At 44.4% G+C, this 11,197-nt stretch overlaps 1 protein-coding gene across 1 annotated transcript; it reads right to left on the minus strand.

Moving 5' to 3' along the window:
* Nucleotides 1–3,258: 3,258 nt before the first annotated feature.
* LOC136586547 (cyclin-dependent kinase 5 activator 1-like) lies at nt 3,259–5,415 on the minus strand. The gene is made up of 3 exons (XM_066584682.1): nt 5,191–5,415; nt 4,407–4,494; nt 3,259–3,506 (listed from the first exon to the last, which is right to left on the minus strand). Exons 1-3 carry the CDS (start codon nt 5,248–5,250, stop codon nt 3,259–3,261), a joined length of 396 nt encoding a protein of 131 aa, XP_066440779.1. The 5' UTR covers nt 5,251–5,415.
* Between the last annotated feature and the right edge of the window lie 5,782 nt (nt 5,416–11,197).

An 11,197-nucleotide genomic window follows, 5' to 3' on the forward strand; every position in this document is an offset into this window, starting at 1 on the left:
ACGCTTACTCTGGCTGGCTCCCCTATCCCAGCTGACAGATGGCAGCCACTTCTCCAGGCTCTCACTCCACTGCCACTGGACTGCACCAGTACGCGCCCCTGTGCGAGCCTGCTCACTTCCCGACACATGTGAAACACAAGGCTTGTGGGACAGATCCGGCCAGCCACCTCATTTTAGATGGCCCATCGGCTGTGCAGCTACTTAACAGGTATTCCACATACCCAACCTGCAGCTCAGATCTGGAGGCCGCACTTAGTCTGTGACTGGTGAACTCTTCCCCCGGGCGTTGTTACTGAGATCACTATGGGGGCACTATTACTACTGGGACTACTGCAGAGGTCACTGTTACTACTGGGGACACTATGGGGGTCACTATTACTACTGGGACCACTGCAGAGATCACTATTACTACTGCGACCACTATAGGGGTCACTATTACTACTGGGACCACTATAGGGGTCACTATTACTACTGGGACCTTTAAAGAGGTCAGACAGAAAAGATAGCCAGATGGACGAGATATTTTTTCATTACATACAGGCCAGTTAGATTCCTCTCAGTGTATAGGCAGATAGAAGAGGGATTTTTCTCAAACCGTATGTAAAAATTTCCCTCCACAAAATGTCCACCTCTCACACGCTGCTCATAACACACAGATCAGATAGAGTCCTCTCAGTGTATAGGCAGATAGGAGAGAGATTTATCTCAGACTGTGTGTGAAAATGTCACCCCACAGAATGTGTCACCTCATTTTTACCCTGAAAGGTAACGCCCCTTTTTATTCAAATTTCCTACCCAGACTGGAGGTTGCAGCCCCTTGTTATACTTAAAGACATACTCCATCCCATCAGTCCATGTCCACTTCCTTTTGTACTTTACAGCCTTTCAATACATACGACAGTCAGTTTTATTCCTGTCAGTATATACTTTTATTTCTAAATGCGTTTTGTTTTGCCGAGAAGATAACTGTCTCATATATTGCGGGGTACAGATATGTTATTAGTTACATAACATAGGAATGGTCATGCCAGATTTCAGATTTGTGAAGTAAAGATGTGTGTTATTAGTTAACTTACATAGGGGGTCACTTACTTTTATGCATAGGATTGAATAATCAAGTTGCAACCCTTTAAATTTCCAATATTTAGTAGGTAAAGAATGGTTATGGCAAATTTCACATTTGTGCGGTAAAAATTAGCTTTTCCTATTTATGACATAATCAATGCTTGTGCCAAATTTCAAGTTTTTATGACATCAGGAAGTGAGAGAATTAGATTACGTACGTAAAATTTGGACACTAATTCTTTTTTGCTTAGAATTGAATAATCTAGTTGGGACCCCTTTACTTTTCCTATTTTTAACATATTCAATGCTCGTGCCAAATTTCATGTTTCTACGACACCGAGAAGTTGGAGAATTAGATTCCGTACATAAAATTTGGACGGTAGTTATTTTGTGCTAGAATTGAATAATCGAGTTGGGTCCCATTAAGTTTTCCTATTTATGACATAATCTATGCTTGTGCCAAATTTCAAGTTTCTATGACATTGGGAAGTGAGAGAATTAGATTCCGTAAGTAAAATTTGGACGCTAGTTCTTTTGCGCTAGAATTGAATAATCACATTGTGACTCCTTCACTTTTCCTATTTTGGACATATTCAATGCTCGTGCCAAATTTCATGTTTCTATGACATCGGGAAGTTGGAGAATTAGTGGCAAGTCAGTCAGTGAGTGAGTAAGTGAGGGCTTTCGTCTTTATATATATGGATAACCTGTTAAATCTACTGCAGCCATTATGTTACCATAACTTTTCTTTTTTTCTTCTTTGTTGGCAAACAAGGCTGCTAAACTTGACTTGCCACGTTTAGTCCTGGTGGCCTATTATGTACCAGGCCGGCCACTGACTCGCTCAGACACTAAGGCCTTAGGTCCACGTGCAGAATCCCACAGCGGATTCCACCTGTGCCACAGCCATGGATATTCTCTCACCTGTCCGGCTTCGGTGCGGGTCTTCTCCGTTCTGGCTGGATCTTCTTTTCTTCTGCAGTGCGGAGCATGTGGACACACCGTCCAGCGTGCCGCACGCATGTGCAGTTCTTTTTTTTTAAATCTCCTGCTTTCTCACAGATCCGGGGCCCGTCCGCAGTGTCAGCTGCGGGTGTCCTGCAGATCGGAGGGCTTCCATTGTCTTCAAAGGAAGCTGTCCATCCAGGAATCCGTAGAAAAGGGAGCATGCTGTGATTTTTATCCTGCGTGTGCGATCCGCACGCTGGGATAAAATGACATGCGCAGGTATTTAATAACCTCCACATGTCCAATGATTGTCTATGGCCATATTGAACTGCGGATCGTCTACAGGTGACCCGCACGCATTCCGCGATTCCATTTTGGCCGTGGACATGAAGCCTTAATGTACATTTACACGGGAGATTATCACCTGAATTATTGCTGGAAACAGTGAATTTGGGCAATAGTCATCCCGTGTACAAGCCGCCGCCGCCGTCAGGCACCGAGAAGCAAACCGGAGTTGCTTGTTTTTTCAGCAGGACCAAAAACCAAATGACTGTCGGCTGCAGAAACAAGAGTCACTCAATCTTTGGGCGACTCCTGTTTACAGTGAATGATGGCGGGCGGCCAGAACGATCCCCGGCGCATGCCGCCTCCATTCACGTGAACGACTATCGCTCCTGTGTAAAGTGCAGCAGTAATAGTCGCCGGTACAGCTGTCATCTCTAATGCAGATGTGAATAGAGCCCAAGAGCGGCTTCACCCGACCGTATTTGTGCGCAAAACACAGAGGATAGATAGGACCCACTGATTGCAGCGGGTTACTTCTCATGTGTTTTGTGCGCACATTTCACATGTGAGGAAAATAATAGGACCTGCTCGATCTTTCTACGTTTTGCACAGCAAAGGCCCCATAGAATACAAATGTCCAAGGGGGTGCGTGAAGCACTGCGCAAAAACGCTATTAGGTGAGCTGAAGAGTAGCGACTACTGAGCGCTTCCTCACATGGCGCCCCGTCAGGTCCCGGATTTACACGGGACAACTACTGCTGGAAATCATTAATTTGAGAGATTTTTCGGCTGATAGTTGCTCCATGTAAAACCACCCGAACTCCGTATTCTCTCTTGTGGAGGATAAATACAGCAGATACGAGAAAAGGGGTTTATAATTCTTTATTTATATTATATACACAAGTATATATTTAAAGAAGCATCATAATAATTGCATTTTCTTTGGTGGTAGCTGATGCTCTATTGGCATGTATGGGAACGCTGTGGTTCCTGGGTGAACAGGCTCTTCTCTTGTTCACCATCCATAGTCAGAGTGGGAACTATGAATTTTAGCCACATGACTGGTCCTGGGGCACTACGGACATCCAGTTTTGGGCATCGCATCTTGATAAAGACTCCAAAGCATTTCAGAAGATGATTAATACGCTTGCGGCACTCTGCATGTTTATCAGCCGCAGCCTGATGCGGAACCTCTTTAGCGGAAGATGCTGTAAATAAATATATATACATTATAAGAGGAGCACTTATAAACCAATCCATGTGATACAATGACACGGCAGGGAAGGCGATCTTCATCATTACCGCTACTCACTCTTACCCCGTGGTTTTTAGTTTAAGAATTTAACAACTACTAATTGCTGTTGCTTCCCTGAACTAGCAAAAGTCTAAAGAAAGTACATTTTACTTTAATTTTAATGCCCCGTAATAATATAGTATATGGTATAATCCAGTCCCGTCCCTATGATATACCCTTAGTGACCGGCCAACAAGTCAGCAGCGTTGGATTACAGACGAACTGTAGAAAACATTCACATTCACAGTTAACATTCAAGCTGACATTTAACACAATTAAAGCGGTTGGAATAGTCAAGTTAACGTTTGCTACTTCTGTACATTGCACTGTCTGAGCTTCTGGATTGTCAAGGAGTCTCCGAAAATAATGCAAGAGCAGGCGAATCCCCCACAGGGACGGACAGCATCGCTATACCGGACAGCATCACTATACCGTGACTGTTAATCACTACCATGCAGTGACTAAATACGGCCACCATAAAGTAACCTGATAACATCACTATCATGATTGTGTAATACCGCCATACTGGGACCAGGTATATGACTAAATAAGGCCTAAATAGAATATGCAGGCGGAGCAGGACACCGTCGGGGCACGGTGTCAGTGGATTTAGACAGAACGAGAATCACTCAAAAGACGCCTTTGAGCGACTTTTAAGCGATTCTCGTTGTGTCTAAATGGGCCTTGAGGGTGACTGCAGCGATCGTGTAGAGGTCCAAGACCACCCAGACGGCTGCAGAGTATCACCCCCTGCAGACTGCAGACATTAATAAAATACTGACTAGACGCAGAAAGAAGAAACAAAGTGACTTACAGGTGACGTCCACTCTGATGGGCAGTACTTTGGAGTCTTCGATTTCAACTGGTTCTCCAGAGAAATCCTTTCGGAATAGATTTCCCATCTGCAGAATTAGATACAAAGACATCGTTAGCGGATGCTGGAGTTCTGGTCAGAGCGGTGGGGATACGCGGAGGATACGCTCACTTCACAGTAATGAATGAAGTGGAAAGATAAGCTGTGCGTCGGTCACCTAACGGTTAATATTCAAATACAGAACTATAACGACTGTTGCTATGGCAACAGCACCTGTCAGAGTTAGTAAAATTCTGGTGTAATGGCGCAAAAATCATCATTAAGTGGAATCCTTTTAAAACCTTATTTGTGGTAGATAAATTGTTAATTCACACAATATTTACTTCTAACACCTGAATATTAAATTACAGAACATTCCTCACCCCCCCCCCCCCCATGCACCCAGGAAAGCCCTTACTATTCGCTATAAATGCATAAGCCCCGCCTCCTTGTGCTCCCGCTCGCCTAAGAACATCCATACGGGAAAGAAATGTTACGCAATTTTTGAATAGAAAATCCCCAGAATTCCTTAGCAGTAAAGTAGATGAGATCCCAACAAATATCATCCACCGGCTGTGGAAATTGGCGCGTAGTGCGGATTATTACATCCACAATATGTCCGTTTCCGTGGGGATGACGGCGGATTTGTTGCAGATTTTCCTCTTTAAAACCAATAGGGATGAGGAAATCTGCAATCAAATCAATCTACAAGTGATGGAATGCAGTTATTATACCCCTACTGTACCTTATCAGATGAGGAGATCCTTTCTGTCTCACAGATTGGCGAATCACGTTGACGTAACATAATCGCCGGGAGATACACACGGAGTGCATATCTCTTCACCCGTAAAGGATGAAGTGTGAGGAATACCTGAGTGTCGGTCCCTTATGTTCTAGCGGTCAGTGTTCTAGAACCGCTTACAGAACAATGGTTACTGTGACATCACAGTGCAGAGAGTTACTGGAAGGGCTTTTCTTAAAGGCGCAGTATCATCATTAAGTGGAATCCTTTCCCAGACCGGTGTCACATGAAGTCTCTTCACAAATATCATGTTTTTTGTGATTTTGACACTGGCGTTCTTCTGCAGCAAAAAATGCCATGTCCATTTGTTAGCTATAGGTCAATATGGAACACGAAATGCGCTACAAACACCACATGTTTTGTGTTGTTTTTCATAACTTTTGGTACATTTTTGAAGTCCATGGCATTTTTTTCAAACTCGCCCCATTCTGGAGGTGAGATGCTTCTTCTGGTGTTTTCCTCCAGGCTTCTCTGTAACAAATGAAATAGTGGAAATAAAAAGATGTGCGTTCAAAAAAAGCGCCACCAAAAGGCACTTGGAAAAAAAGGTCCAGGAAATCCGTGGTGTTTTTTTTATAACCCTAAAGGCGCAATACACACAGACAATCTTAGAGGAAGCTCGTATTTTCTTTCGGTGGACAATAAATTCCTAAGGCCGCTCTCACACTTACGTTGAGTTAGACGCCGCTCAAAACTGCGGCATTTTACCAAGATTTTGAGCGCCATTTTTGAATGCATAGTGCAAAGCTTTACAGCGCTTTTTAACACACCCCAACACTGTGACGGGTGATGGGTTACGTTAAAAACCACGAAAACACTGATAAAAAGAACAAACAGCACTGGTCTGCGAGGCCTAATGGAAATCAATGGCGGTGTTGTACTGTGGTTAGCGCGGTGCTAAGAACGGCGCACTAATCACTGCGCTCAGAATGCCGCACTAATCGCGGTTAAAAGCGTCGAGTGTGAGACCGGCCTAACACTTGAATGCCAAATTGCTGGATATTTCTGTCCCCGTCCACCTGAGAAAGTTCTCAAAATTGACTATAAATGCCCTGTTCCATAAATCTGCATAAGCCCCGCCTCCTTGTGGTCTTGTTTGATAAGGGCTCATGGGAGCGCTTTTATTGTGTATTACACATGCAATGCACGGCCGCGTGACACACGGTGAAGTCAATTTACATAAATGGGCTTTTATTGATCCATTCACATTAGCGTGTAAACATTGCGTGTAGATACCTGCGAGAAATAGATCGCAGCATGGTCTTTCTCTTGGCCTACCACACAGCGTGAGCCCTATGCATTTCTATGTGCAGCGTATTAGGATCCGCTTTCTTTGAGGCTCTAAATCAAGGATTGACATGTGAGCCCTGAGCTTCCTCCAGTGTGCTTACTGCGAGGAGCCACATGGTTACATTATAAAGGTTACACATGTATCTACTACAAGGTGCTGCAAGTCTCCCAACAATTCACATCCGCATGCAACAATGTATCAGTTGTAACACTGAACACATGTGACCTGTTAGCTGCACTGCTGACTGCCTGAAAATATGGATCCATTAACATTTATCTGACATTCCCAAAATCCGTGATAAACATGTATTGTAGCTTCTCACCACTTTGCTGGGGTTCAGAATGGGGCTTTCTTTTACTTAGAAGTTTAGGGCATAGAAAGAGTTGATGCAACTGCGCCAATCGATAGCGCCGATCGAAATAAAGTGAAGAAAAAAGTAAAAGATTTAGCTGCCCGGGACCCGCCGCCGCTCTTTTGCGCATGCGCGACAGACGGATGACATCACGCGCATGTGCAGAAGACGGGGAACCTCGGCAAATTTAAAATCTCCTGGCTCCCAGCTCCTGAAGGTAGCCAGGAACCAGGAGATGCCACCGGTCCCCGGACCTGTGATCGCCGCTATCCAATGGAAACGAAAAAGTTGTAAAAAGTTTTTAAAAAATTCAACTTTCACCTCCCCTCATGGATCAGATCCATGGGGGAGGTAAAAATACTCACCCCGGGTCCTCCATGATGTTCCGGTCTTCAGGGACATGAAGTCCCCTTCTGCACATGCCCGCCCAATGTCATTCATTGGGTGCATGCACAAAGGGGCTCGTGCCTCGGGAAATTCAAAATTCAAAAAGGGCTCTACAAGTGGTCAATGGGGCCTAAATCACCTTCATGCAAAATTTCTGTTCTGAAAGCCACCAACTACTCCTTTCATTTTGGGCCCCGTTGTGCATCCAGACATAAAATTAGGGCCACAGTGAGTATGTCTCTAAACACGGGAGAACAGGGGTATCCATTTTGGGGTGCAAGTCTTCATTCATGTGTGTGCTGTACAAAAAAAGCTGTTTTTAAAATGACAGAATTGCCCAAAAAATGAAAATCACAAATGTTTCCTTCTGCTTTGCTTAAATTCATTCAAAAACTGTGGTGTCAAAATGGGCAGTACACCCCTAGATAAATTCATTAAGGGGTCTAGTTTTTAAAATGGGGTCATTTGTGGCGGTTCTCTATGGTTTTCGCTGCTCAGGAGCTCTACAAGAGGGCTATGGGGCATAAAAGGCCTTCAAGCAAAATCTATGTTCTAAAAGACACTGACTACTCCTTCATTTTGGGCCCCATTGTACACCCAGACATAATATTAGGGCCACAATGGGTTTGTTTCTGAAAACAGGACAAACGGGGGGAATCCATTTCGGGGTGTCAATCCTAATTTGCATGTGCGCTATAGGAAAAAAATATGTCTTTAAAATGACATATTTGCCAAAATATGAATTTCTTTTTTCTCCTCTAAATTGAATTAATTCCTGAAAAAAAACAGTGGGGTCAAAATACTCCTGACCCCCTCAGTGAATACATTAAGGTGTGTAGTTCTTAAAATAGTGTCATTTGTTGGGGTATCTATCATTTTGACACCTGTGAGCCTTTGCAATCTTGGCTTGGGGCAGGAAAACAAAATGTTACTCAAAATGCTGAAAAGTAATGTTAAATTTGTACGTCTCCTAAATGGTTAAAAAACACGAAAGTTTTTCAAACGTGCGCCCAGAATAAAGTAAACAGATGGAAATATATATCTTAGCAAAAATTTGTACGGTATGTTTGCACATATTTTAGATATTACAGTTAAAATTGTAAGCAAAATGCCTTTTTTTTAAATGTTCCCAATATTGGCACTTTTAATTCCATGGGTCTATTTTTACAACCAAACTGAAGTACAACATGTGGCGAAAAAAACAATGTCAGAATCACTTGGATATACAAAGCCTTTACGGAGTTATGATATGTTAAGTGACAGATTTCCAAAATTTGGCTCCATCACTAAGGCGCAAACAGGCTTCGTCTTAAGGGGTTAATGGATGCAACTTAATTGGTGGCCTCTTGTGTTCATTCCGTGCATACACACTCACTAGTATGCCATGACTAAGGGCACGATGGGTGGATTTTAATGAGGATTCAAAGAAGATTTCCCCCCTTCAGTTTCTGGGATGTAGTCTGCTGCGGGTCCTAGTCAAAATCCACAGCAAATGGTGCAGATCTCTGCCTCTCTCCTCCCCTCAGGCTGTTGGCAATGGAAGAGGGCGTGGTGGGGGTGGAACTAAGCTCCCGCCCGCTCCCCTTGTCCGCAGCCAGCAATGGGAGGGTGCAGGAGGGGCTTAGCTCCACCCCCATCCAGCCCTCTCCCATTGCAAACAGCCAGAGGGGAGGAGAGAGGCAGACAGGCAGCGAGGGGGAGGGAAGGGGGAAGACAGCTCATATGGTAGCATATATCGTCTGGCCATGAAAATGGCGGCCGATATACACTCCTGTGATAAAAAGCCCTTAGGCCGGGCTCACAAGAACATATCTGGCAGGGTGCAATGACATTGTGTACAGGCTGCGTGCCGACCATAGCCATGTACTATAGTGACATGTATGCAGGTGTAATATGTGCCCAGATAGAACATGCTGTTCATTACATTGTATATTAATTATGAGGACACAAAAATGGATCCACACATAGAGCTTATAGTAATGAAAATAGATAAACTTTATTACAAAACATAATAATAGTTAAAAACATATATATAGTGGGAAACAATGAGGATCTGGATTGCAGGAACAGGACTTAAATAGAGATGAGCGAACGTACTCGTCCGAGCTTGATATTCGTACGAATATTAGGGTGTTCGGGATGCTCGTTACTCTTAACGAGCACCACGCGGTGTTCGGGTTACTTTCAGTTTCCTCTCTGAGACGTTAGCGTGCTTTTCTGGCCAATTGAAAGACAGGGAAGGCATTACAACTTCCCCCTGTGACGTTCAAGCCCTATACCACCCCCCTGCTGTGAGTGGCTGGGGAGATCAGATGTCACCCGAGTATAAAAGTCGGCCCCTCCCGCGGCTCGCCTCAGATGTCTTGTGAGTTAGCTGAGGGAAAGTGCTGCTGCTGGTGCTGCTGTAGGGAGAGTGTTAGGAGTGAGTGTAGGCTTCAAGAACCCCAACGGTCCTTCTCAGGGCCACATCTATCCGTGTGCAGTACTGTGGAGGGTGCTGTTAGCAGTGTTGCACAATTTATTTTTTTTTCAAAATCGGCAGTCTGCAGAGCATTGCGCCTTGCAGTAATAGTCCAGGGACAGAAGTGGTGGTTAGGTAGGGAGAGTGTTAGGAGTGAGTGTAGGCTTCAAGAACCCCAACGGTCCTTCTTAGGGCCACATCTATCCGTGTGCAGTACTGTGCAGGCTGCTGTTAGCAGTGTTGCATATTTTTTTCTTTTCAAAATCGTCTGTCTGCAGAGCATTGCGCCTTGCAGTAATACTACAGGGAGAGAATTGTGTAGGCAGGGCCAGAAGACATATATTATTGATTGAATATAGTCAGTGGGCCTCCGTTTCCCAAAAAGGGAAAAATTGTATTTGTCCTGCAGGCTTGTGCCAATTTATTTGCTGCCTGTGAAAAGTCTCCGCTCTGCTGCACTTCATATAACTGCATTTCTGTGCAACTCATATCTTATCTGATTGAATATAGTCAGTGGGCCCTCCGTTTCCCAAAAAGGGAAAAATTGTATTTGTCCTGCAGGCTTGCGCCAATTTATTTGCTGCCTGTGAAAAGTCTCCGCTCTTCTGCACTTCATATAACTGCATTTCTGTGCAACACATATCTTATCTGATTGCATATAGTCAGTGGGCCCTCCGTTTCCCAAAAAGGGAAAAATTGTATTTGTCCTGCAGGCTTGCGCCAATTTATTTGCTGCCTGTGAAAAGTCTCCGCTCTGCTGCACTTCATATAACTGCATTTCTGTGCAACACATATCTTATCTGATTGCATATAGTCAGTGGGCCCTCCGTTTCCCAAAAAGGGAAAAATTGTATTTGTCCTGCAGGCTTGCGCCAATTTATTTGCTGCCTGTGAAAAGTCTCCGCTCTGCTGCACTTCATATAACTGCATTTCTGTGCAACACATATCTTATCTGATTGAATATAGTCAGTGGGCCCTCCGTTTCCCAAAAAGGGAAAAATTGTATTTGTCCTGCAGGCTTGCGCCAATTTATTTGCTGCCTGTGAAAAGTCTCCGCTCTTCTGCACTTCATATAACTGCATTTCTGTGCAACACATGTCTTATCTGATTGAATATAGTCAGTGGGCCCTCCGTTTCCCAAAAAGGGAAAAATTGTATTTGTCCTGCAGGCTTGCGCCAATTTATTTGCTGCCTGGGAAATCACTGGTAATACAGCATGCTGAGGGGTAGGGGTAAGCCTAGAGGACGTGGACGTGGACGTGGCCGAGGACGCGTAGGCCCAAGTGAGGGTGTGGGCATAGGGCGAGCTCCTGATCAAGGTGTATCGCAGCCGACTGCTGCGCGATTAGGAGAGAGGCACGTTTCTGGCGTCCCCACATTCATCGCCCAATTAATGGGTCCACGCGGGAGACCTTTATTAGAAAATGAGCAGTGTGAGCAGGTCCTGTCGTGGATGGCA

This window comes from Eleutherodactylus coqui, chromosome 12 (genome assembly GCF_035609145.1).
Source record: "Eleutherodactylus coqui strain aEleCoq1 chromosome 12, aEleCoq1.hap1, whole genome shotgun sequence".
NCBI classification, from domain to species: Eukaryota; Metazoa; Chordata; class Amphibia; order Anura; family Eleutherodactylidae; genus Eleutherodactylus; species Eleutherodactylus coqui.

What these genes read in the sequence shown, in the direction of transcription:
- LOC136586547 (XM_066584682.1), bottom strand. Translation starts at nt 5,250, where the DNA reads ATGTTACGTCAACGTGATTCGCCAATCTGTGAGACAGAAAGGATCTCC. An exon ending in GGATCTCCTCATCTGATAAG is followed by an intron (nt 4,495 to 5,190) that starts GTACAGTAGGGG and finishes CTAATTCTGCAG; the next exon opens with ATGGGAAATCTATTCCGAAA. An exon ending in CATCAGAGTGGACGTCACCT is followed by an intron (nt 3,507 to 4,406) that starts GTAAGTCACTTT and finishes ATTTATTTACAG; the next exon opens with CATCTTCCGCTAAAGAGGTT.